A 27,536-nucleotide genomic window follows, 5' to 3' on the forward strand; every position below is an offset into this window, starting at 1 on the left:
GAAATACTAGGGCTCGCATAAGTCGCACTTTAGTTTTCCTGGAAATTCCATGATTTTGCCAGATTTTGTGAAGACGTGTCAAGACATCCTTGGCCATACTTATGCGTTTCTTAATTTCCGGGATACAGCTGCCATTGATGCATATCTTTGAACTCAAGTATATAAAGTTGTTGACGAAATTTATGCCCTGACAGAAGGTCGGCGCGATCTACTTTCATTAGCTTGGTCTTGCTTCGGTTGAACGTGAGACCAAGATTTTTGCTCTCTGTTAGTAGTCTTTGCACAAGTTCTTGCATGTCAGAAATTGATGATGCCAACAGTACTGTGTCGTCGGCGTACCTCAAATTATTGATTCTCTTCCCACCAACAAGAAAACTTTTGTTCCATCCGTCTAAAGTTTTGCGAATGATGTATTCGCTACAGATATTAAAAAGCATTGGGGATAATATACAACCCTGTCGGAAACCTCTCTTCGTATGGAACATCTTGGAACATTCTGATCCAATTCTTACGTAACTCCTGGTGGCGGTGTACAAGTTTTCAATCAGCCGTATGAGATGACTGATGATATTTTGGCTTTTGCACGGTGTCCAATGTAGTCAATAAAGCAGAGAACTACTGGATTATTAAATTCACCGCTTTTTTCGATGATTTGCCGAACATTGCATTGTGAGCAGCTGCTCATGAGTGCCTTTTCTCTTTCAAGGTACTTTACTAACTACCGGTATAGTACAGTGGCACAAATAATTTTAAATTTTGTGCATCCTTATTTGTACAGTCTGTGGAGTATCACAAATTGTGACTCTGTGAGGCTGTGACAGTGTTGCCAACTCTACTGTTGGCAAAAAACAGTAAACAGTCAATCTACTGTTAAGTAGATTGACTGTTTTTTGCCTTGTATCGCTGTTTTCTGTTTTAGTCCTTATATCTGCTGTGTTTTGAAATACGTAAAAATCATTATGATTGTAGGTCAACTTTTCTTATTAAAGTTGACAAATATGTATGAGTTTGCACTCATTTCATACCTTGGTTTGTATTGTAAATTTTCACTTTTAGTCAAATTTCATAATTGTTGGTCCACAATACCATAAAGAGAGAACGTTGAAAGCCTCGACATTGAAATGGTTCATAAAATTAACTATTTTCATAAAATTTATAATATTTTGGTTAGATATTAGCATTCTAACTTTATGTTCTTTATAAATATAAGAGTATTTGTATTATTTTTATTGAATTCTTGTATTTTATTGTTTTCTACTGTTTTTTAAATTTCCATATGCTGTTTTTTGCTTTCCTGAGCTTGGCAACACTGGGCTGTGAGCACTTGGGCAGGGCTTGTGATACTCTGTGGCATGAAAATATGGCCGATTTGATTTGTAATGTCGATGTCGGTGCGACTGAAGCGTTATTTTATTAGCTAAATATATTACTTACTTACCTATCCAAAATTAAAATAACAAATTGAACATTTGACTTAGCGAGGGCTGCCATTGATTGTATATATGAGGTTAAAAACTGGCAGTTATCTGTGTACGTGTATGTCGTTTGCGTTTCTTAACAGTGCTGAGTTGATGAGTTTGTGATTGTTCGCGAGCGAGGTCCGGGGTGCGATGTCGTTTCCGCCTCGACCGCCTCTCGTGCCGTACGGGATGCCGCCGGGGGTGGTCACCATGCCCATGGCGACACACGTATGTAACACGGCTTACTGTCAACACCTAACGTTTAACCTATCTCACTACATCTTACTTGGATTTAAAGTCGTTGTAAATGCTAGGTTAGGTTTTTAAGAATTATCTTGCTTATATGGAGTTTAACGCTTTTATCTCCAATCAGCAAATGTCACGGTCTTTAATAGAAAATATTTGAATTTAATTTGCATAGAAATAAAAAAATATATATTAATTAGGATACCAATATTTTAGTATATAATAATACAAATTGTTTTCTCGTACGTAAATATTTGTCATTTCAGGTAATGGTGGGTGCATACGGTGGCGGCGCGGTGGCAAGCGGACGCTCCGCCCTCCTGCCAGCTCCGGCACAGAATGCGGCAGGGAAGGCTGCTCAGAGGCCTCAGTCTCGGCCTGCTAATGGTGCTAAAGACACCGATGGAACACCAGTTACTGTGTTTATAGGTAAATAATGCCTTACACAATTTAATCAATGAAAAAACATGTTCAATCAAATATTTTTTATTGTCTAAATTACAAATTTTAGAAAAATTGATGCAAATTTAAAAAAAATCCATACAAACTTTCAACCCTTATTTTTTATAGTTTTAATCCCTTAGTGGGTGTCCAGATTACGAAAATAAACATGTCCAAATTTTACATTTCTACCTCAGTCTGTGGGAACATGTCCTTTTATATAAATTAACATAATATGTTAACTGTGTATTCCAGGTAATATATCAAGTCGAGCTCCTGATGCCATGATCCGTGCGGTGCTGGGCGCGTGCGGGCCCGTCGTCAGCTGGAAGAGAGTTAGCACGTTTGGCTTCTGTGAGTTCGCCGGTCCGGAGGCCGCCCTAAGATGCGTCAGGCTGCTGCACGAGAGACCGCTCGCGGATAAGAAGCTGCTGGCCCGCACTGATGGGAAGATGCAGGCTCTCGTTGATACATACAAAAGTGAGTTTTATATGGATTTTATAATCAAGTGTCTTTGATTGATATATTTTATGTTACTTTATAATAAGTCCCTAAATAGTTTCAATTTGCTAAGTGAGTGTCTCTACAAGGTCGAAGTGTCAGCACCACATTCAATGAAACCACAGTTTTACGTACTCTATAAAAGCCTAATACAATTAATTTTTTTTTTCCAAAAAGGAAAAAGTGATTTATTCAAATAAAATTATCGTTTTATAATAAAACACCATTTGTTTTTGAATGTGTAAATTGCATCTCCGTAACATATTACGATATTTATTACGAATTTCGTAGCATTTAAATTACCGTCAAAAAAAACTGGCCCTAGTATTTTATTTCGCTGAATGCCAGCTCACACAAATTAAAATAATATCCATGTTAGTTAGAACGTGGACATTTCGGCACTTTCGTCATCGTTATGGCTAAATATCGTACGCAGCAGTTCTTAAACCGAAGTCGGGGTCAATCACACAGGTAGGATAGCCAAGTAATGAGAGAAGCAGCACCATAAAAGTCCGAATAACACTCTAGAGTCGGAACAAAATAAGTTAATCTGTCAATCAATCAATCAAATCAGCCTTTTCGGGTCCACTGCTGGACATAGGCCTCTCCCAGGGTGCGCCAAAGCTCCCGATCCTTCGCCTTCCGCATCCAGTCGAAGCCAGCAACCTTCTTCAGGTCGTCGGTCCATCGAGCTGGAGGGTTAATCTATAAAAGAGCAAAATACAAACAACCACCAACACAATATTAAATAAGTATATATGTAATATTATATTTTATTTGAATTTAAAAGCCTAATAAGTAAAGTATAAAATGATTTTTAACCAACTTCTGTAAGAAAAGGAGGTTATCAATTCGACTGTATTTTTTTTTTATGTTTGTTACCTCTTAACTTTTGACTGGGTGAACCGATTTTGATATTTTTTTTTTATTTGAAAGGTAGTGAGTGCTTCCCGTGTGGTCCCATTTTTTTGGTCCATGTTGACAATGATATCTATGAGAAAATCACATAAGTCTCAAATTTGCATGAAGTATGTGCGCGACAAATAGACGAATAACTCAATTTGCGTTAACTGATTTCGATGATTCTTTTTTTATTTGAAAGGATACACTTCAAGGATAGTTTGGTGAAAATTTGGTTAGGTTCCCATTATTGGATCTGGTCAAAATTGAGAAAGTTTGTTTTTTTTAAAACATAATTATAATGTAGTAATTACAAGGAAAAACATTCTTAAAAATAGTGTTAGAAATGAAATTCCTCATCATTGCATTTCATTTCAGCAAACATTAAAAAAGAGGATGTTCTCATTTTCAACCATGTATGTATGTTCTTGTCAGTATACCAAAATGTTAGTATGCACAAAAATAATACCTAATTAAGTAAAGTTTCACATACAGTCCTCTGTTCTGTTCTTTCTATTATGGCGTTCTGAGCGTGCCAGTTGAGCACAAAATCACTTCGCCAGTGTCACATTGAATGGAGAACTCACGAAAGAGGTTGTATGGTAAAAAAAAGGAATAATATTATACAACAGAAAAATGCATGTTTAAGAGAGATCCACTTAAAATACTGCCTTCACCTATAACAATACAAAAAATATATATACAATATATAAATAAAGAGGGTTAGTAATATCTATTATTTTACACAGATGTTAGTTTATAGTTTAATTTTGTTATTCTTAATATATGTATTTACATAAAAATTTACATAACGGACTAAACACAAACATTAACAAACACTGTACATTAAGGGGGCGGGGGGGACGGGTCAATTCAGGACAAGAGAAAAGGATGTGAGAAGGAGAACCGTCGTCGAGGCCACATTCACACAGAGAGTGATCCCTGACCCTGATCTTAGCCAGATGAACAGGCGTACATGCATGCCCAAAACGCAAATGACAAATTGTTGATATAATTCTCCGTCCAGTACATTTTTGAGTAAAAAACCAAGGTCGTTTTGGAATAGAAGGTTGGATAGAAGCATAGTACTTACCTTTCAGAGACTTTGATCTTTCCCAGAGTTTCCTCCAGGACTCATCCAGATGGGCAGATGACAACAACTAAGGGACAACAAATCCTGGGCCGAATTAGAAAAGTGCCACACTGAGTAGCTAACTTAGCGCAGGAGTCTGCCGATTCATTCCCACTAATTCCAGAATGTCCTGGAATCCATACTAAAGTAATATCCAAACCTTTTAGATAACATGAGTACAATTCTTCACGAATCCTTAAAACAATTGAAGATCTTAATTTACTATGAAATGGGTTACCTCTTAACGCCATTAGGCAGCTTAGCGAGTCAGTAAAAATAACCGTCTGTCTAAAGTCATGGGAATGTGCAAACAGGATTGCTTCTAATAAAGCAACAGCCTCACCTGTAAACACAGAAGATTCGGGAGGACATTTAAATTGTAAAATAATAGTTTCACATAGGACAATCGCAATCAGTCGTTGACAACCACTACCACCACCATCACCACTCGTTCATTTTAAGATCTACCCATCACTTTTTTTAGATTTTTAGTATTTAAATCTGCAATCATTCGCAAGACTATAAGCAGATGGCCTGAGTGTAAATGGCGTTTAGGCGACGAGGCCAGCGACTCGTCTGCCTTTTTATAGCACATCCTTCCTTTTCAGCCTTCTAGGTAAGGGTTTTAAAAGATCATTTGCAAGGACATTTGGATGGATCGAGAGACGGTACGCGTACTTCTTTCTGTTTTTCAATTTCAGCCTGAACTGTGGGAACATTAAGATAATCGTGGATCTCGTCGTTTTTTGAGAACCACGGACCATTTGCTATATTACGCAGAATGTTATTTTGAACTCGTTGGATGCACATGATGTTACTTTTGCTAGCAGTGCCCCATAGGGGAATTCCATAGGTCCAGATAGGTTTTAGGATGGAGTTGTAAATCAGCAGCTTATTATCAACAGATAGGACAGAGTTTCTACCCATAAGCCAATAAAGACCTCGGAACTTTTGGTAAATTTTATCGCTTTTCTTCTTAATGTGATAGGTCCAGGTGAGCCTTCTATCCAAATTAAAACCCAAGTATTTTACATGATTGCATTCCGGCAGTGTATCATCTCCAAATCTGACAGAAGGGCAGTTTTCCCTTCTCAAAGTGAACGTAATGTGGTTCGATTTTTGAGCACTAGCCTGGATGCACCACTTTCTCATCCATCTATGAGTGTCATCAAGTAGACGTTGAAGTTTGTTGCTGGCCGCTGATGGGAGATCATCACTAGCGAGGTAAGCTACATCATCGGCGTATGTCGCTATGGTGACATCTTTGTCTGTTGGCAAGTCTGATGTAAATATGTTGTAAAGTACAGGGCAAAGTACCGAACCCTGAGGAACTACTTTGAAACTACTTGGAAAAGCCTGTCTTTGAGGTAGAACTTGATAATTAGAAAGAGCGAGTGCGGAAGTTTATCTTTTATTTTGTACAGGAGTCCCTTATGCCAAACTGATGCTGAGGGATAATGTTGTATTTTGTTGGTTAGTTGGTTTGAAATATTTAACGTCCTGTTGTTGATGTTGTTTCCGTAAATGAATCGCTGACACTTCCACCCTATATAAGTGATGTACTGGTACCCGCAGCGGAGCAGCGATCACGGATGGCGGGCGAGGGCGGGGGCGCGGGCGAGGGCGGCGAGGGGGAGGCGTGGCTGGACGCGGCCCAGCGCGCGCTGGACGAAGCGGCGGAGCGGCGCCTGCAGCAGCTGTACCGCGACTACCAGGACGACATCAATAACTACGAGATGCTGCAGAAAGGTAAACAAACATGTGATTGTAAACTTTGTGCGATTTTCATTTCCTCGTTCTGGTAATTATGTAAAACGCGGCGCTGAGTTCTGCCCCTCAACAGTGTCTTAAGAATAGGGAGCGTGCATAAAATTTTAATGTCTCAAATATTTACTTATTATTTAAACCCATAAAATATTACTTGGTCAATTTAAATTTACAAATCGCGTCACCACTAGTCTAAATGAAATGCGACGTCATGAGACTCATGAGTCGAAAATTGGATTTATCGGCGTTGATATGCATCCTGTGTTAGTAGTATTTAGAAAAATAGTTTAAATCTATTAGTCTTGTATATATTATTATAGTTATTTGTTCTTTAATAAATATAAGTTTATAGTGAAGCAGACGAATATTTTTTTTATTTTATAACAAAATTGGATAGCTGACAAAAAAATGCACTTATGATTAAGTCCTATTTTGCAACAAATTTTGACTTCAAGTCCTATTCGAAAACAAATTTGATAAAACATGTATATATATGTTACATTATACAGAGTATTTTATCTGCACCACTTTAAATCAATCCGCAGTTTTAACTACTCTATAAAAGCCTTATAAACGATTAATTTCTATTTAATTGTATTCAATAATTTTTTTTTACCAAAATTGAGAAAGTTATTTTATTCAAACAAAATAAATAATAAAATTATCGTTGTAAAATAAAACGGCATTTTTCAAGAACGACGCATGCAGACAAACCTATCAAAGGGAAACGAATCAGGTTTTCTCTGTATATGTTAGTCTAATTTCACTGTGGGAACTGAACTTAAATATAATTAAAAACCTTCTAATTTAGTATGTATGACATGTTACAGAGGAGGCAATCTCCAAAACGGCACGCGTGCTCGAGGAGGCGGACATCTCGGAGGAGAAGCGCGACGTCATCCACCGCGAGATCGGCAAGTTCCGCGAGAGTATGAAGGTAACATGCCCTGTCCCCTGTATGCTGCGACGCATGACGACGCCCGCAATGTCACATGCATTGTAAAAAGAACAATAAAATATAATTTTAAAATAAAATAAAAAAATAATTAATAATCTTCGATCAATTATACGCTAGATGAAGGATTACAGTCTAACAAACGGCAAGAGAACGAAAAATTATGTGTTCTTATTCGATTTTAGTATGGTCCAACTTCACCTAACGTGCGGACGTGCCAAAATGCGTCAGTGTGCTTTATAAAATCAGTATTAAACAATTAAATACAAATATTTCATCATTTGGCCAATATTTGCGACCAATAGTGGTTGGTCTGGACTAAAACATGCATGGAATGGATGTATTAATTTTGATAATTGTTTTAATATTTTTTTTTCTTATAGGTATCCTACTGACCTATTTTTCTATGCACAATGGCTATCCACTGTCGCCCAGGAAATGACTATTTAGAATATTAAAACTAAATATATATATAGCAGTGGCAGAGGGAATCTAGGACACTTGTTAAGATACTTCGTTCCCGATCAAGACATTTTCGTTACCCATTTTCCGCCAAATTATTGAGGTTTTGCGTGTTGAGTGGCAGAACTAAACGCCGCGCTTTTCTCATTAGTTGTTGCAGTCTTTGCCAGAACGAGGGAGTAAAAATATTAAATCGTTGATTTCTCCAGTAAAAAACGAACCCACAACCTCGTTTACAGTTTCACGCTTTGCGCCACGATAGCCTCCTCGCATCGGGATCAAATGACCGCACGTGAGTAAGCCGCACCCCATTCATATTAAACTGTGTGATAGATAAGATTTTTTTAAGAATACATGTTGTTTTTATCTTGTTGACAATTTTAGTAAATTTACTAAAAATAAAAGATTAATTTAAACATATTGTCAATAAAGCGACTCCTTGACTTCTATTTTATGTTCTATTTTATATCAAGGAATTTAACCCTCTGCGACTGATGTATCTTAATTTTTACAATTATACTGACGCGGTATTATTTTAAATTTTTAGATTATGATGAGAAGAAAAAGTCTTTGTTAGGTTTTGTCTATTCTTTAGAAGCAAAATTTTATATTTTTATTTTTAAAATTAGCATAAATATACATATGTAAATTAAATTAAAGCCTAAAATAACGGAAAATAATACAAAAACACACATTATCTAAAATAGACAAAATATAACCATTTTACTGAGATGGTAGCCTAGTATCTTAATGTTGACGTGGCAGTCTCGTGAATACTTTTCTCCCTCTAAGCACCCGTGGGCTCCCTGCGACCACTTGTCACACACTATCCGACGCGGAAGCTCATTACGATAAGGCACTGAAAGCTGCGGTGCTTAAATTTGAAAATCAGTGGTAATAAGACGAACTTTATATTTCGCGGTGTCTTTGCGAAAACCACGTCAATTACAGAGGGTTAAAAACAGTTGAAAAAAATTTTGAGAGATAGAAGATCTTATGTGATAAGTCTGTGTGTAATATTCTGAATTGATGTTTATATTGACTGGTGCTATATTTTTAAGTCGTATTTGTATGCAATTCTTTATCTAGTGTATAGTCGATCGAAGTTAATAATACTTAGCTTCACGTTGTACACCTAGTGGGGTAGTAAGAGAGAAGGGCTTTTCATAGCATTATGTCTTACGGCCTATTACTTTGGGGCAGTGCCGCTGACATAGATACCATTTTTGTGCTCTAAAAACGGGCTGTCCGAGCAGTCTATAAAATGGGTCCACGGGAGTCACTAAGGAATAAATTCAAAGACGTTAACATCCTCACACTACACTCTTTTTAATTGCCAATATTCGTTACAAATTACAATTAACAACTTTCATTGTCACCGTGACGTCCTCGCTAGTACCTGCCATTCTGTGTATCTCTTCATTCTTCATCATTCGATTCATTCTTCATTCGATCAGCTAAGCTGACTCCGCATTTCCTACGTGTACGGCCAAACGTGCAGCTGTGCTGAGGTTTCGCTATCTCATTACAGTTACCGACAGCAATATGCCTTTTGGTTAACGGCCAGGAATCTTTCCGTGATCATGCGAAAGGAAAAGATCTGATTCTCACGCCATTTTTTTTTCTCTCGCTGGGAAATGCATTTACGTAGACCGCTCATACGGAAAGCGTGCCTTACGGATGAGCGGTACTGTGGGACTCACCCAGTGGCGTAGCTAGGGTATTTGCTGCCCGGTGCGGCTTGGGGGACTTGATGCTCCTTTCCTGTTGATGAGTTCTAAAAAAAAAAAAAAAAGTGATCGTTGACGAGGAGTTCTAAAAAAAAAACAAACTTATCGTCAACTTTGACGCCCCTTTTCTCTTGATGAGTTCTAAAAAAAAAAAACAAAGTTATCATCGACTTTGATGCCCGGTGCGGCTTAGAAGACTTGATGCCCATTAAAATGGTATAAAGTCTAAAAAAACAAAGAAAAAACACACTGATCGTCGACTTTGATGCCCTTTTCCTTTGATGCCCGGTGCGACCGACCCGCTAGCTACGCCACTGGACTCACCGATGGAACCGATCTTACCCACTAAGAGTTGCCACACCACCTGAATACGTGGCACTCCACTACTGTGCGATATCGTAGGAACTTCCTTCCACGCGCCACGGAACTGTGGAATGGCCTACCCTCGGCAATGTTTGCAGGTCGATATGACATGGGTACCCTCAAAATGCGCGTCTATCACCACCTTGCCTGCCGGCAACACACCTGTAGCTCCTCTGATGTTGCACGGGGTTGTGGGCGGCGGTGATCACTTACCATCAGGTGACCCGAACGCTGGTTTGCCTTGTCTTGTATAATAATAAACAAAAAAAAAACTTTATTTTTTCTTATAACTAAAAGAATATACTGTAGCTTGACATTTAAAACGTACGCGTAATTACAAATACGCGTCTTTTATCACTCTACCTCATAATCACATTTATTGTTATTTTTTTTTTATGTTTGTTAAATTTGTTTTCTTTAACTGAATGCACTTACGAATAATAATTGCATTGTTATGCAATTTAATAGATTCTTATACAATTACAATTTTGAGGCCAGTCTCGGCGCAGGGACACAAAGTGTGAATGTTAACGCAACTGGTTGTGGGTTTGATTGTCATTCGAGGGAATCAATTATTTTTGTTTCATTGATTTAGTAAAAAGTGAAAGCGTGGCGTAGAATTTCTCCATTCAATGGGGGTTGAGTATCTGAGACTAAGTTCCCTCACATATCCTGCGATAGAGTATCCGGAATACAGTGTGAAATTAAAAACAAACAGCGTATGCTTATCGATGTCGGTTGCGGGTTCATATTTTTTCATATTTGAGTTACTCCGGTGTGGACTGTGCAGGAGGAGGCGGACGTGGTGGTGCGCCGCAAGCGCGACGACAAGCCCGATCGCGACAAGGACAAGGACAGGGATCGGGAGAAAGAGAGGGACAAGGACAGGGACAAAGAGTCGGAGCGCGACAGACTACGTGAGCGGGACCGTGATAGAGAGCGCGAGCGGGATAGAGACAGGGAGCGTGATCGAGAGCGGGATAGGGATAAAGACCGTCGGCGGAGGAGTCATTCCAGGTATGTTTTGATATAATGATAATATGGGGCAAAAAGAGAAGAACCATATGTTTGCAGTCTTATTAATTTAGAAATTAAATAAAAAAACACAGTGTTAATGTACTCTTTACTGTTAAAAATGTAATGGCGCGTTGTAGATTAATTAAAATAAAACTTAAAACTCTACTCTTTGCAATCCTAGACCTTATGCCTAGGATCTATCTTATACATGTGGGGGTCATCAGAAATACGTATAATACCCATATCATAAAACTACTTAACTATTTTTGGTATAACTCTGGACTATTCAATCAGAATATGGCATGTTTAAATTAGGAAGCATAAATCGCATCATGAAATTTAGCACGCTTATTTCTGATCCTAAATAGATGATTATACTCAAGTGTTATTCCACACAAAGAAAAGTGAATTATGTTGTATTATATTTTTCTATACACAAACACACAAATAAATGATTCGTTGCTCTGAAAATACAAAGCTATTTATTTTTAATACTTATCATTTTGATTGATACCAATTATAATTAATTGAGTTCACAATACACACCTGAAAATACAAAGAAACGACATTAAAAGTTTATTTTTGCAGGAGCAAGGACCGGCGTGAGGAGCGCGAGCGCGAGGAGCGCGACCGCGAGCGCGAGCGAGAGAGGGAGCGCGAGCGCGAGCGTGAGAGGGAGCGGGAGAGGTATACTTTGTGGTTGTTTTACTTTGTAATAATTCTTCATCTAATACTAACATACTAGGAACTATTGAGTGTATATCATTAATACGATTGACTGGTTTAGCTTTACATTTAAGCGTGTGTCCGCAGGGAGATGCGCGAGCGCGAGCGTGAGCGCGAGGCGCGTGAGAGGGAGCGCGAGCGCGAGCGGGACCGCGAGAGGTGAGTCACTACTTACACGCTAATATATGGTGCATGCAGGTGCTGCCATCTGACATCATGTACAACTCAACACTAGGTTCTACGTCATTTTAGATATTACAATAGTTAGAGACACTTTTCTCCATCGGCCACATTTCATCAGTAAAACGGGCACAGAAATTAGATTACAAAGGAGACTGAAACTTTTAGGCTAAAATGTAGAGTTGAGATGTGGTCTAAAAAATTTGTAATTTTTTTTTCATTTTTAGAATAGCAAATAGTAATTAATTGAGATACTTAAAGTGGAGAAAAATGAAAAAAATAAGTTTTAAATCCTTAACCAAATAAATTCAATCATATTTTATATAACATATGTGACAGCTGATTGACAATGACTTCGTGTCTAATGATTTTTTGTGTCAATTTTGTTATTGAGAACTTGTACTTCTTGTTGAATTTTGAGAATGTCAAATACATCGAACGAGAAGATTCGACAGGCTGAGCCAAGTATCAATTGTTCTTTCTTAATACCTAAAAACCAACAGAGACATCCTTTGGAACAGGCTACAACAGCAACCTTATTTTTATCAAATCTTAAATAACTCCGCTCTCAAATTACCAAAATATATAGAATTTTCAGAGAGGCAATGATGAGCCTGAACATATTAAATCAAACCATTTTCATCTCTTTACATTCTGGGCCCAAAATGTATGGAATCGTTTCAGTTTCCTTTATGTTTATTTGTTACGAAGTTCTCTAAAAATATTTGTTTTGCTTCTTTCTTTCTGCTTTCGTAAATTTCGCGATAAAATTTTAAGGCAACAGATAACAGAGTTTTTAACCGTTAAAATAAGAAAATTCAATTCAATTCGATGTCAAAATTTTGATTGCTGTAAAGAAAGGCCTGCCTGTAATAATTGGAACGACTGACCGTCTAATTCCACCTCAGTCTCCTACGCCCACTGACTGGTATAACATTCACTCATTCAAGAAAAAATAAATATAGCTAGAAGAGATTAGTCTTAGTGGCCAGGCCGCTTTTTACATTTTTTTATATATGAAGTTGTTAGTCTTTTTTAGTGTATAATAAAGAGTTACTATGTTATGCTATTTTTATATGCACAATTAATCCTGTTAATATATATAATTCCATATATAATTAGAACAATTCGCAAAATGAAACCTTAATATTACATGAATATATTATTATTATTTGAGTTGTGGAATATATATTATGTATAAAAGAAAATGTAATATTAGTTATGTTATATGCGAACGCATTGGTTTTACCGTTTTCAAAGTACAACATTTTATTATTGCATGTTCCACTGTGCACTGCCGCTAATCTCAGGTGCTTGTTATCGCTCACGAGCTCGACTAGCGATAGTGCAGCGAGCGCGCGTTGCGGGGCAGTGGCGTGTTGGCGTCGGTCGTGGAAATAAAATACGGTGAAATCTAATATGGGCAACTTAGTGTTCGCACTTCATCCTTATATTCGGACGCGCTACGAGATTAAACGCGACCTCGCGAGACTTTGTGGCGGGTTTATATGTTTTTTATGTCATGCAATTAATTTTGGTTTAATTTGGGTTATAATTTTTTGATTAATTTGATTATTTTAAATAATGTTATGCGTACATAATTACAGAGAACGGGAGCGCGAGCGCGAGCGGGACCGCGACCGCGACCGGGAGCGCGAGCGGGAGAGGTCGCGAGGTCGCGGGGAGGCAGACGCGCGCCGCGACAAGGAACTGGAGGACGAGGCGCGCGACAAGAAGCGTCTCGAGAAGAAGGCACGGGAGAAGGAGGCCGCTTACCAGGAGCGCCTGCGCGCCTGGGAGACGCGCGAGCGTCGCAAGGCCAAGGATTACGAGCGCGAGCGAGAGCGCGAGCGGTGCCGCGACGAGGAGCGCGAGCGCGAGGCCAAGCGTCTCAAGCAGTTCCTGGAAGACTACGACGACGAGCGCGACGACCACAAGTACTACCGCGGCAAGGAGCTGCAGCGTCGCCTCGGCGCGCGCGTTCGCGAGGCTGAGCAGGACGCCCGCGAGCGGGCGCGCGAGCAGGCTGAGCTGGACGCGCTGCGTCGCAGCATCTACGGCGCGCGGCCCGCGGACGACGCTGCCGCCGCCGCCGCCTACGCGCGCGCCGCCGCGCAGCGCGATCTGCTGTACGCGCCGCGCTTACTCGTAGACGCGTCGCTGCGCCGCGAGCAGCAGGCGGCGCGTGAGGCGGCGCGCGCGCGCCAGCGCGAGGCCGACCGGCGAGCCGCGCGCGAACGCCTGGCGCGCGAACGCGAACGCTACCTGCGAGCCTGCGCCTCGCGCCAGCTGCCCTCCGAGGCCGAGCCTATCGACTCCGACGACAGCGCGCCTTCGCCCGCCTCGCCGCCCGCTTCGCCCGCCTCACCGCCACCCGCCTCTCCTGCTTCGCCTGCTGAACGCGCCTCGCCCGACGAGGCCGAGGCCAGCGCGGGCTCGCTTACGCCGCCGCGCCGCCACCGCGCGCACCGCCGCCACACTCCGCACCACGTCAGTATATTTATTGCTTTTTAAACATGATATGAGAAACATTATTTTTTTAATTTCAAATACAAAATATTCTCTATTCAAATAGACTATTAAACTACTAACTCTTTTCAAAGACCCATAAAAGATTTATTGACTTTTTGGAGGCGAAAACTTGGCGTAACAAGCTTATCTTTATTTTTCGTTCCTATCGTATATCTTATCACTATTTTTACTATGACACTGTATATTTTGTCGGACAAACAGAACATTATAGTATACAAACTGTGAAGCTACTAATAATACCAGCAACTTTGAAAACATCTCGCAGAGAATCTCGCGCTCTTAGGTTATAAATATATCTTACGGCTCTTTGGAGAATGAATATTATTTAAAACATTTTTTATTACTTTCCAGAGTGACGGAGGAAGTACTCCCCCGCGACCACCTTCTGCCGAAAGATACCATGTAAGTAAAAAAATATCAACTAATTATTGTGAAATAATTTGAATTATAAAATTAATTTATATATAACAAAAATCTTTAAGACTTTTCTAATAAATTCTATATGATGAAAATTTATATATTCGTTAACCATTGTTAACGAATATATATATACACACACACACAGCGTGAAGCAGATTTTTTCAATTATACTTTTGTTACTTGTAACTCGAATTTGATTAATAATATGCAATATAATAATATTATTATAATATTATATATATTATAGCTCTGAAAACTCCATAAGCTTTAAAATGATACCATAATCGCGAAAATTTGGGCAATATTTTTGAATTTAATTTAGTGGTGATTGGATTAAAATGATAAATGTGTTATTTTAAAGTTAAAGAATGGGCTTTAATAAAAGAATACATTTTAATTTTTGAAATAAAAACCCACTTTATGTCTATTTGTATGGGTGAGTCGGTTCGGCTGCATGCGAGTGTACAACACGTTTCCCCTCTCCCGTAGTCAGGCGCGGGCGGGTCGGCGAGCGCAGGCGGGGGTGGCATAGGAGCGGCGGGCGCGGGCGGTGCGGGCCCCGCGGGCGCAGGGGGCGCGGGCGGCGTCAGCGCGGGCAGCTCGCCCATCACCATCAGCTTCCGCAAGCACAGCCCGCAGCACGAGGCCGGCACCAAACGTACGTAGCGCCCACCAATCATACATGTTTATTCGTCGCACTGCTAGGTTCCACACTAACAGAGCACACGTTTGTCTCGTTGCAGCGGAGCGGCGCGGCGTGCACGCGGCCTTCGCGGAGGACGACGACGCGCGCGAGCGACCCGGTCAGTGCATGACAGATCAAATTTAATGTGTGTCAATGAAATAATTAAAATTCAGAGAAATTCAATTTCTAACCTCACCGACATAATTAACAGGTAAAGACAAAAAAGAAAAAGAGAAGAAAAAGAGCGAAAGCAGCGACAAGGAGAAAACAGAGAAGGATAGCAAATGTGCGGAGGAGAAACGCAAACACATCAAGAGCCTCATAGACAAGATTCCCACGCAGAAGGAGCAGCTGTTCCAGTACCAGCTCGACACCGACCAGGTGACTCGTCTCTTCTTCGCTATGTTTCTCAAAATTTCAAATTGGTAAAATCTGAACAGTGATGATAAATGAATAAATTTCAAAATAAATTCAAGATAACAAGACATAGCGCGGCGTTGAGGTCCGCCACTCAACACGCGATGTGAAAAAGGATGAAAAGTAGTCTTAACACTAGGTGCCCTCTACCTTCCCTGCCTAATGTTTAAAGATATTAAAACAGGTGGAAGTGTCAGCACCATATTAAATGAAACCACGTTTTAACTACTCTGTATAGAGCCTAATACAATTAACTACAAAATAACCTAACACTATCCCAAAAATTAAAAGTTTTTTTTTTCAAACAAAATAAATAATCAAATTATCATTGTAAAATAAAACGCCATTTGTTAAGGACGACGCGCGCACACATAAACCTATCCGCAGGGACACCGCCGCACACGCCTCATTCCGAAATCGAGTCGTAGGTATTGGCGATAAAGTGCAAAGTTGTTAAACCTTTAGTAGTATTTTTGTAGTAGTATGTGCTTACGTTATTGGTATTTATGCGTAACAGCGTCGAACGAAATACAGGTATGTCCAAACTGTTGAGGCATCTTGATTATTTTCTTTAGGTATGGGTTTGAAATATTTTGCCTGATATGCTGTTTCCGTGAATGGTTCGCTGACCCTTGCATCCTGTGTAGCATAATTAGTATTTAGACGCTACATACACTCCGACATTGAGTGTTGAAAGTCTTATTACCAGCAGAAGAAAAACAAAATAATTCATTTCCTCGAGTGGAAGTCGAATCTACAACCGTCGCGTATACACACCACACCATTTATTTTACATCAACAATGGCAATGTAACATATTTACTTTTTTGTTCATAATTACTTTGTACTACACTCAGATCGACAATGTTCTAATGGAGAAGAAAATTCGTCCATGGATCAACAAGAAAATAATAGAATACATCGGCGAGCCCGAGCCCACTCTAGTGGACTTCATATGCAGTAAGGTGGTCGCGGGCTCCGCGCCGCAGGGCATCCTCGACGACGTGCAGATGGTGCTCGACGACGAGGCGGAGGTGTTCGTGGTCAAGATGTGGCGGCTGCTGATATATGAACTAGAGGCCAAACGGGCTGGACTGCATAAGTGAAGTGGTAACGTAGCTACAGTTACATATGTGATAGATATCTGTTGAGTAACAGGCGGATACTTGTTGAATAACTTAGTAAGAAAATAATCGGCGGTATCTATCAGAATCAGGATCTATATATTAGATATTTATCAGATAAATATACAAGAACTTTTTGACGGATATCCGTTAAGTAACTTAACAAAAAGTTATCTCGGAGATACTGTTGAATTATATAGTAAAAAGGTAGAAAACGCTGGGAACCACAATTTATATATACATATTATATTAATGGACTTCAGAAAAAAATAGTACTGATGTAAAAAAAATAGACTTGTCTTTTCTAAATCTTTGTATACAAATATAAGAGAAGAATAATATCTTAAAAGTTAATAAAGAACTGATCTGTATGTATCTTATATTTAAAATGAATGAATTCATTGTTTTTTGTTTGCTTTTATAAGTTTATTTGAATGATGTTGCCGGGGAGTGATCTGTGTAGGATTGTTGTGTATTTGTATGTATGTGCATAATATATCATACATACATATGAATACAAATTACAAACATTCTATGCTTGAAGTCGTCGTGGCGCAGCGACGATCCCGAGTGGTCCTCGCTCTGGTAACAAGACAACGCGAGCCTTGAATTCCGCCACTCAACATGCAATGTCTCGTAAATAATGGTGCGCGGGGAACGGAGTGTTTTAACACTTTATCCCCTCTGCCCTGCTATAAGCGTGAAGCTAAAAAAATTGTTTTTGCTACAACTGTGAGGAAAATAGGAATACTGTACATAGTATGAGATAAATACTACTTTATGTAAATTATTACCTAACTATGTAACTACTGCGTCTAGTGAGAGAGAGAGAGACGGAGAGCGTGTGTGTGTGCGTGTGTGCGAGCAAGACAGATGCAATGCAAGAGGGACAGACGACTACGAGGTAATATTATAGTGTAATAATAAAACATTGTCGATAATGTGTTGTTTTATTACATCCTTTAATAAATAAAATATATTATTTATTACATAAATATTACAGCTTATGCCAAAATTTTATATTATTAATGATAACAAAATTAATTTACAATCACTGTATTTATGTATTTAGTAAAGTTATTTTTAAAATTAAACAAATGACAAATTCCACAAAATTTTACAATTATTATGAATGTAAGTATAATTTTTCCAAGGACAAAAATACCTACCAAGTGGACCCTTAAAAAAGATAATATAATATTTTGTTAGTCGGGGGGTTATGTTGTTCGCGTCCGCAGGTATGACCAATATCTTATACCGTTAAAATCTACCACCCTGCACGTGCCCCCTGGGTGGTGCCAAAAGAACAACAACGCCGAGTCACAGGCGGCGGTGAAATAACCTGTTCATGGGCTATCATGAGCCTGGAGGAGCTAAATGGCCTCCGAAAGTGTGAATGCTGTACCTTTGGAAAGTACTTCAATTAAATTCCAAACCCCCTTTTATAAATGAAATGTCGGAAAATAATGGATGCGATTATGTATGCGATCCGGCTAACCCCCGGCGCTCGCAGGTACCCGGGCCTGCGGGTGTGAAGTTTACTACCGAAGACTACACAGGAGTGGGCGACCAGGCCCCTGTGTCAGTGAATACTACTGGCAGCAGCAACAAAAAACTTGTACAACAATCCTTTCACCCCAGCATGTTTCTACCAAGACACAGATCTGCATCTTTGGGAAGTGCTGCAGAGGTTAGTGAATCTCAATCACAAGAAACCAATGACCCCCAGCCAAGCACAAGACCAAACCAAGCCAACCCTCCATCTTGGCAGAGAATACCAAATAACAGGAATCCCAAGAGAAAGAAATTGTCACAATCACCATCTCCAGACCATATCCAAACATCGAACCAGTTTACTGGACTAGCTATTGATCTTGATGAGGAGAATACTGATACAAAGGTAAGAAAGCCGAACAAACCTCCTCCAATAGTGCTCTATGGTGTTGAGGATGTTAATAAACTGACCGAACTTCTAGAAACAGTGGCAGAGAGAAATCAGTTTACCTATAGAATAGTTAATAGGAACCAACTCAGAATCAGTAGTGTAGAAATTGAGGTTTACAAAAAACTGATTATGATTGTTAGAGAAAATGGTCTTATAGGCCATACATTCAATAGAAAAAATACAAGAAATTTTAGAATAGTGATCAGAAATCTGCACCCATCTACTCCACTCAATATAATCAAGGAAGAAATAGAAGCCACTGGTAATATAGTTACTGGGGAAATTATCAATGCTAAATATGGACCTGAAAAGAAGGCAACTTCAACATTTTTTGTGAACATGGCACCAGGGCCTAACAACAAAGCAGTTAAACTTCTCAAGTACATATACCATCAAGCAATAGTGATAGAGGATCCCAGAAAAAGAACATCAATTGTTCAATGTCACAGATGCCAGCAGTATGGCCATTCCAAGAACTATTGTATGAGGCCATACCGCTGCGTTAAATGTGGAGAATCCCATAGAACATCTGAATGCAAAAAGCGTGATCGCAACTCTCCTGCTCTGTGTGCATTGTGCAAAGGACCCCATCCAGCCAACTATAAAGGATGCGAGGTTTACAAAGAAATACTGGCTCGTAAAACTAAAAGAAATGTACACATAAATAGAAGAGATCCAACTATTGAACAACCCCAAACAACAAATAACTATGCACAAATGGGTAAAGCTGAGAATCACGTGAGTAAAATTAAAACCACACACCAGAAAGGAACCTATGCCGAAACCTTAAGTCAGACTTCACACAAAAGTACAAGTCATGGGGTAAAATAGAATATAAACCAGAACACAACCACTGCTGATACAACTGCAACAAACATATCTCTAGAGTATGTAATCCTAAAACAAACTGAAAAGTTTGATGTCATTATTCAACAAATGGGCACTCTTATGAGTCTCATAGTTAAACTAGTCGACCAACTGGCAAAATGATTTCTTTACGTTTAGCTACTATTAACATAAATGGTCTAACACCTAACAAACATGAAGTGGAGTTATTAATGAAGGCACATAACTTAGATATATTCCTTATCTCCGAAGCCCATTGTACCATTAACACATACCTAAGCTTCAAAGACTACCAATGTCATCTAACGCCTCATCCAGATGGTAGAAGACACGCCGGAACTGCAATCATTATAAAAAAATCTATAAAATACCATCAAATGCCTGATTATAAAACGGAACATATACAAGCTACAACTATAGCAGTAGAAGATAAAACTGGTTACCTTAACATAATTGCAGTGTATTGCCCACCAAGATATACAATAAGTGAGACAATGTTCACTGACTTCTTCAGTACTCTTGGAAATCGTTACATCGCAGGTGGAGACTGGAATGCGAAGAACATGTATTGGGGATCTAGAGTGACAACTACCAGGGGTAGACAATTGAAATCTACAATGGATAAACATCATAGCTTTGCCATAACAACTGCAGAACCAACATATTGGCCAAGCCATTCCGACAGACTTCCTGACCTGCTGGACTTCTTTGTCGCTAGAGGACTCACTAAGGAGTATCTTAAGGCCGAATCTTGCTATGACAGTCCCTCAGACCATACACCAGTTCTACTCACGGTAAGCTCAGATTTGATAGAGACAACGGATCCCATTACTCTTTATAATAAATATACTGACTGGGAGTCTTTTGGGCAATACATAATAGATAATATACAAATGAAAGTGGCTTTGAAGACGGCTGAGGACATAGATGAAGCGACAGAATACATTACGAGACTAATCCAGGAATCCTGCTGGTTGAACACTCCTTGGTCGAACTCAAAATTTAAAGCTACTGACTACCCCGCAGAGATCAAAATAGCAGTACTGGAAAGGAGAAGGCTGCGAAGAGTCTGGCACTCATCTAGACTAGATTTAGACAAGCGAAACTTCCACAGAGCGTGTAACAAATTAAAAGAAAACTTAGCTGAGTGGCATAATAATACGCTCGCTATGAAATTGGAATCTCTTACACCAACTCCACAAACAAACTACTCGTTGTGGAAGTTTACTAAAAATTATGACAGGCCGCAACCGACAATCCCCCCACTGAGGTATAATCATGGTTGGGCAAGGACCCCTCAAGAAAAAGCAGATCTCTTCGCTGTTCATCTATCGCAAGTCTTTAGCCCTAATCCTGGCAATGACAGTGGAACTGAACAGATTGTAGACTCAGTTCTGCGTCAGGATTATCAGATGTCAAAGCCCCCGCGCCTTGTGACAGTTCATGAGACTTGGCGAACGATCAGAAGCCTAAAAGATAAGAAGGCACCCGGCTTTGACCTCATTACTAAGGAGGTATTAAGGCAGCTACCAAGAATAGCAGTGGTGTTTGTAACTACACTGTTCAATCGCATTTTGACAGTTCAGCATTTTCCACAGCTGTGGAAAATATCGCAGATTCTCATGATACATAAAGCGGGAAAACCGCTTCACGAAGTCTCCTCGTATCGACCCATAAGCCTGCTTCCAGTATTGTCAAAGGTCTTTGAAAAACTGCTTCTCCACAGAATTAAACCACTACTAGATGCAGATAACATCATACCGGCACATCAGTTTGGGTTCAGGTCTGGGCACTCTACCGTAGAACAGGTTCACAGAGTGTGCGACAGGATAAGACAAAGCTTAGAAGAAAAAGAGTACTGTTCTTCAGCATTTCTGGATGTGCATCAGGCTTTTGATAGGGTGTGGCACAGAGGCCTACTCTATAAAATAAAAACCTACCTTCCCCACAGCTACGTGGAATTGATGAAATCTTATCTCTCAGATCGACTATTTCAAGTGCGAGTTATTGATAATACATCTGAGCTCTTAGAAATTAAAGCCGGAGTTCCTCAGGGATCAGTGCTGGGTCCAGTGTTGTACACCCTCTACACAGCAGACTTACCAGTAACGGATGGCGTAACTACTGCCACATATGCAGATGACACGGCAATCTTGGCTAGCAGCGCAGATCCTGTGGAGGCTTCTGAGATGCTACAACGGGGACTGGACAGTGTATCCTTATGGCTGAACAAATGGCGAATAAAAGCTAATGTTACAAAATCTGTACACGTCACCTTCGCCCTTAGAAAAGGCGACTGTCCTCCCATACAACTAAATCAAACCATTCTCCCACACACAGATAGAGTAAAATACCTGGGAATGCACTTGGATAGGCACTTGACGTGGAAAAACCATGTTAAGAGTAAAAGAGATGAACTTAACATCCGATACAAGAATCTCAAATGGTTGATTGGACGGAACAGTATATTATCTATTGATAATAAATTACTGATTTATAAAACAATCCTTAAGCCTGGACTATATGGACTCACGGCATACAACTGTGGGGCAGTTGTAGCAATTCTAATATCTTAATACTGCAAAGAATGCAGAATATAATACTCAGATTTATATGTAAAGTACCATGGCTTGTTACCAATGCCGAAATATATAAAAAATTAAAAATGAACACCATAAAGGAAGAAATCCTGTCGGCTACAGATAAATATAAGGGGAGGCTGGAAGTCCATCCCAATGAACTAGCTGCAAAGCTAATAACGCCTTCTTATCAAAAACGACTTAAAAGGAAAGACATCTTAAGTTGCTAAGGAAAGAGGAGATGTCCTCACTGGAGGACACACTCGAAAAGCGATTACAAACACCCTCATCACATCTGCTAAAAGTACTGGACGTAACTGATTGCAGATAAAACTGAAAGAAAAAAAAAAAAAAAAAAAAAATTGTGAGACCAACTTTTGCTGCAGTAACAACTGCCAATCGTGTCTTGACAAACTGGTTCAGCGCGATGGGTATTTTCCGATGAAAAATAAAAATCGAATGTCTGAGTAATACCTGATGTGGAATAATAATAGATCATCTAACACGAACAAAGTTGCGGGCGGCAAGTACTTATATAGGTATATAAATATTGAATGTATACGTAGAGCGTAGTTTATGATGACGACTTCAGCAGGCGCAAGCATCACAAAATAACATGTCAGTCAGTGACGTCCCTGGTCACTGACAGCCGAGGGCGGACTTCTTGCAGCAGTTGCAGCAGCGTGGCAGCAGCAGCAGCGGCGCGCGCGTGCCGGCGTAGTCCCTCCGCCCCGCCTCTGCCCCTCCGTGCGCCGGCACGTACCAGCGCCCCGCGCTGTCGTACTTGGGCCCTTCTGGCAAGAGTACGTGACGGTGACAGAGACGACCCTGAGGACGACAACTTCTTTAGGTATGTTATAATTATGTGGAATTATTAACTTGATTTAAGTTAGCTTCATGCTATATCCCTAGCGGGCGTAGTCAGGGAGAACGGAGCGCTAAACGATTATATGGGGAGTCCGAGCTAGACGAGCTCTGAACTTGGCTTGGCTACCGTGGAAGGTACCAACAAAAGAGAACACAGTGGCGCAAGTCTCCTTTGAGACTCGGACCGCGACTTGCGAACACCGTTTGTAGTGGGGGACTTTGCTTCGCTCGGTTCGACCAAAGCCTACTGGGTAGGGCTCTTGATGCCCTTTTGGATGATTAGATGCGGGCTCCTCTCGCGCCGAGGCGCGATTGGGCCACAGTAAAACTGGGACCTCGTCTCCACCGGCGGGGACGGTGTGTGTAGCGTGTGTGTTTGCGAGTGTGTTTGCGAGTGTGTTTAGCCCTACCTACAAATTTAGGGTCGTTTGCTTTAGTGATGGGGTCAGCATCATCGGTTAATATATCCCGGGGTCTACGAAGATCCCGTACGTTTGACGTATGTGCACGCGTTAACCACCAGAGGGTTCGGATGGGATTCGGCTTTATTGAAATAACTACTAGAGAGCTTGTGACAGTGCTCTTTTAATGACTCTAATTTGACGTCTCTATGGAGATCGGTATTACGCGTGTACCACGGGGTACCGGTAGTAGTGCGCAAGAAGCGGTTTTGAATGACTTGTAGTCGCCTAAGGTCTGTCTGTGCGAACACAACACAGGCGTAGGAGAAGATGGGTCTGACGCACGTTTTATAGAGGCGGATCTTATTTCTAAGTGAGAGTTTGCTTTTAGCGTAAATGAGTGGGTGCTAACGGCTTAATACAAATGTCGCATTGCGGCGAACATAGGTAATGTGGGCTTTAAAGAACAGTTTACTGTCGAGAATACCTAGGTACTTGGCCTGTTTGCCCTCGAGGATTATTTTGCCTAAAAGGCGGACATATTGCAAGTGTCTGCCCTGCGAAGGGGGAAGTGTACACCGTTACTTTTATCGGGATTGAACAACAATTAGAAAAGAATGTAATTATATACTATGAGGGGAGGTCCAAAAGTTCGTGGATTAGAGCGGATGGAGTGGGGATAGGGGCACTTGCTTAATGTCATACTACTTGGGGGCACATCATTAGTATATAAATAAAGTTTTTGATCCAGTACCCTCTTTGCTTAAGATCTATGCGGTTATTGCCGCTAAGTCTAAAATGTTGAAAAAAAAAACAGTTTATTTAGGACTATTCGAGCCAATAGAAGAGAACTTCCAAAGCCAGCAAAAATCAAGAAACATAAAATGAATTTGTATTATTCAGAACATTATAACATGCTCACACGCACCTTGAGGCGTTGTCGGAACACGCGGCCGCCGCGCGCCGGCGCCAGGTCCAGCACCTCGGGGTCCGGCAGCGCGCCGTCGTTGATGCGGTCCGATCCTTGTCTGTGTTCTCTCGGAGGCAGCTGTCGTAAGGCACCTTTCTGAGATGGAACTTCTGTTTTAGTATTTATGTATTGTTTTATCAATTCTTCGTTTCTCTTCATAAATTGCTTGAATTTGATGATTTTGTTTTGTTTGGTTTGTTGTGGAGTCATCTGTTGATGCTTTTGTTTCATACTTTGAATAAAATTTAGGAAAGACTTTTGACTCGACACGACACGACTTTGATTATTTAAAATTGGAAGTAAATTGAGTCCAGGCGACAGTTTCCTCAACCTCTGAGTTTCAGTAGCCATATTGCTAGAGCTTTTATTATCTACAATTGGAGGTTGATTAAGAAAGTCATACATTTCATAGTATGGGTCGTTATTTCTCCTGTTGCTTTTTATGTTTATTCGCTTGTTGTTTCGTAATAAAATTGGAAGAGATTCATCGGTGACTAGCGCAGGTCGAGCGCTCCGGAGACGCTCCTTGTAGTCGTCGTTGTTGCGCTTAAGGTCTTGTTTTATTATTTCCACAAAATTGACATTTCTTACTGTTGTGATGCCCTCCTGATAGACCTGCCTCAGCGATGGACCTGTAACTTCATTAGAGTTATTTACGTAAAATATAATGAAAAGTGTACCTACACGCTCAAAATATGTAGACACACTGTTCGTGTTTGGTTTGGCATGACATTAATAGATACCATCTTGGTTCAATTTGAGTCAAGGTTCGACATATACTCGTATATTTAGAAATTTTGTAATGAACAATTAAAAAATTAAGATAAGAAAGCGTATAATAAAAAATTAGAAAATAATTAATTTAGTACAATTTAAATATAATTGTTTATAACGAACGAGAGTACCTGCGAGTGAGCAAGAGGTTCGCGCGAGGTCGCAGAGGTCACAGAGGAGGGCGGCCGCAGCGAACACTGCGCGCGCGTTGACTCTCATAGCGCATGCTTTGAACATACAAAATACAAAACAGCTTTTGAGGAAAATAACTCGGTAAATAATAAAAAATATCGGTAGAGAATAGAGTGCGCTATAAAACGCAGCGTAACGACCATTTGCGCAATATCCGCCGAACTGTAACTGAAGACGCCGCCCCCCGATCCCCCTCCTCTCCCCTCCCCATCCTTCCCTACACCCTCCTGCCTCTTCCCTCTACGCCTTCGCGTGGCGTCGTTAATGGATCTATAAACACGTTGGTCCAAAGTTCAAACAGCGAGGTGAGCCCCTCGACACTCAGCCATGACACCTTGTGCACTAAAAAAAGTAGTGTTTGTAAAACTATATTACGTACCTACATGATATATTTGAATATCGGCGTCTATGTCGCGTTAGTGACAGCGCGCCGGTACAAAAGGCCGTCCTATAAAGTTATAATTTACTATCGCGTTATCAGGAGTACCTGCACCTATATATTTAGAGCTGCACCATTGAACTGAACGGCTGGCAGCTTTGCTTCGATTTATATTTTATATACGAGTGTGAGTGGGGTCGCGGCGCGGCTAAATGAGTGTGTCGGCCAGATAGCCATTGTTACGGCTGCAAATGTTACATGCTCGTACGTATACTTCTATCCTCCACTATCTACTAATATTATAAATCTGAAAAGTTTGTTTGATTGCTAGAGCGTGCTGATATCAGGCATTACTGGTTCAAATTGAAAATTATTTTTGATGTCAACTCACGTTAATATTTTCGGCTATACCCTCCGCACTCTGCAGGCGAAGCTGCAAGTACAACCTTGGGCATTGTGAAATCCTACTTAAATGTCTCATTACGGATAATTAAAATAGATTCTACTCTTAACGTTTTTATTGATATAAAAAGATGTTTTTTACTTTTATAATCAGTTAATTATTTTCGTTGCTATTGTCAAGTTAGATTTGGAGGAAACATCTTCCGGCGCAGCTTCAGGATCACTAGAGTTGACCACAGGTGGAAGTAGCTCGTCTTCCTCCCCCAGTATCTCCCCGCGGTCCAGCATGTACTGCCTGCGCGAGGGCGGCAGGCGCAGCTCGGGCACCGGCCCGCCGTCGAGGTTCACTATTGCTACTGTGCCCATGCTCTCTTCTTGGATGAGACGCGGTTGGTTTCGACGTCGATATGCATGTTTTAACTGTAAAAACTTTTAAAATAAGTAAAATATTCTTATAATATAAATAACATATAAAGTAGCTACTAAATATACTTATACTAATATATATACAGGATGTCCCAGAAATCAACAATAAGCCGAATACAGGTGATAGACCAAGTCGTGACGATTATGAGAAAAATACGAAAAAAAAATCTTTGTCATGTATATTTCATATTATATTGATTATAAAAAATATCGGAAAAACTGATACCTGTGATAATTTTTCAAGTCGAAGTCCTAGAAAATAAAATACCTACCTTTAAAATATTATACTTTGTAGCTGAAGAGGCTGTACGTTTGATGTCCTGTCTCTGATGAACCAGCTCTCGCACGTCCATGTAGTACTGCAGGTCTCTGTTCGACACTGTATGCTCTACTTTCCGTGATTGTGTCTTATCTAAATTTGTATCATTTATTTTTACTTTAACATCTCTTGTCAATGTTGGTATATAGAAATTATATCTCGTGACTTTTTTATTTCGATAGCCTCTAGTATTTTTCTCTTCTTTGTGTGGTTCTTCATGCTCAGAGTTTGCTCTCATTCGTGGTGATGTGTTTCTTATACTTTCATCTTTAGAGTAGTCGTAGTTGTCCCGTGACAGTTGATTTCGCAATTTGTTTAAGAACTCATTCGATATATTAATCTTACCTAATAAGACATAATGAAAAGATAAGTAATTCAT

At 40.2% G+C, this 27,536-nt stretch overlaps 3 protein-coding genes across 3 annotated transcripts; 1 reads left to right on the top strand and 2 right to left on the bottom strand.

The window, feature by feature from the left end:
- Positions 1–1,320: 1,320 nt before the first annotated feature.
- Positions 1,321–17,998, top strand: LOC146540839 (RNA-binding protein 25). The gene is made up of 14 exons (XM_085191797.1): positions 1,321–1,688; positions 1,973–2,135; positions 2,403–2,627; positions 6,256–6,429; positions 7,278–7,384; positions 10,748–10,974; positions 11,563–11,661; positions 11,788–11,859; positions 13,488–14,370; positions 14,764–14,814; positions 15,322–15,490; positions 15,576–15,635; positions 15,729–15,898; positions 16,791–17,998. The coding sequence occupies exons 1-14, from the start codon at positions 1,611–1,613 to the stop codon at positions 17,037–17,039; spliced, it is 2,727 nt and encodes a 908-aa protein (XP_085047923.1). The 5' UTR covers positions 1,321–1,610; the 3' UTR covers positions 17,040–17,998.
- LOC146540840 (uncharacterized) lies at positions 17,996–26,465 on the bottom strand. Its single transcript, XM_085191186.1, has 3 exons — positions 26,422–26,465; positions 24,624–25,371; positions 17,996–23,255 (listed from the first exon to the last, which is right to left on the bottom strand). The coding sequence occupies exons 1-3, from the start codon at positions 26,463–26,465 to the stop codon at positions 23,067–23,069; spliced, it is 981 nt and encodes a 326-aa protein (XP_085047312.1). The 3' UTR covers positions 17,996–23,066.
- LOC146540841 (uncharacterized) lies at positions 26,435–27,536 on the bottom strand. The gene is made up of 2 exons (XM_085191195.1): positions 27,111–27,536; positions 26,435–26,832 (listed from the first exon to the last, which is right to left on the bottom strand). Exons 1-2 carry the CDS (start codon positions 27,534–27,536, stop codon positions 26,563–26,565), a joined length of 696 nt encoding a protein of 231 aa, XP_085047321.1. The 3' UTR covers positions 26,435–26,562.

This window comes from Heliconius melpomene, chromosome 1 (assembly GCF_056956725.1).
Source record: "Heliconius melpomene rosina isolate 202511_hmr_F chromosome 1, ASM5695672v1, whole genome shotgun sequence".
In the NCBI taxonomy this organism is placed as follows: Eukaryota; Metazoa; Arthropoda; class Insecta; order Lepidoptera; family Nymphalidae; genus Heliconius; species Heliconius melpomene.

Bases quoted from the DNA above. Each gene is read 5' to 3' on its own strand.
- LOC146540840 (XM_085191186.1), bottom strand. From the start codon at position 26,465: ATGCCCAAGGTTGTACTTGCAGCTTCGCCTGCAGAGTGCGGAGG. The intron at 25,372-26,421 runs GTATAGCCGAAA...AAACACGAACAG, and splicing joins TCGCCTGCAGAGTGCGGAGG to TGTGTCTACATATTTTGAGC. The intron at 23,256-24,623 runs GTGCGTGTGAGC...TGTCGTCCTCAG, and splicing joins TGTTCCGACAACGCCTCAAG to GGTCGTCTCTGTCACCGTCA.
- LOC146540839 (XM_085191797.1), top strand. From the start codon at position 1,611: ATGTCGTTTCCGCCTCGACCGCCTCTCGTGCCGTACGGGATGCCGCCG. The intron at 7,385-10,747 runs GTAACATGCCCT...TGGACTGTGCAG, and splicing joins AGTTCCGCGAGAGTATGAAG to GAGGAGGCGGACGTGGTGGT. The intron at 14,371-14,763 runs GTCAGTATATTT...ATTACTTTCCAG, and splicing joins GCCGCCACACTCCGCACCAC to AGTGACGGAGGAAGTACTCC.
- LOC146540841 (XM_085191195.1), bottom strand. From the start codon at position 27,536: ATGAATTACTTATCTTTTCATTATGTCTTATTAGGTAAGATTAATATA. The intron at 26,833-27,110 runs GTAGGTATTTTA...AAGTTTTTACAG, and splicing joins CAAAGTATAATATTTTAAAG to TTAAAACATGCATATCGACG.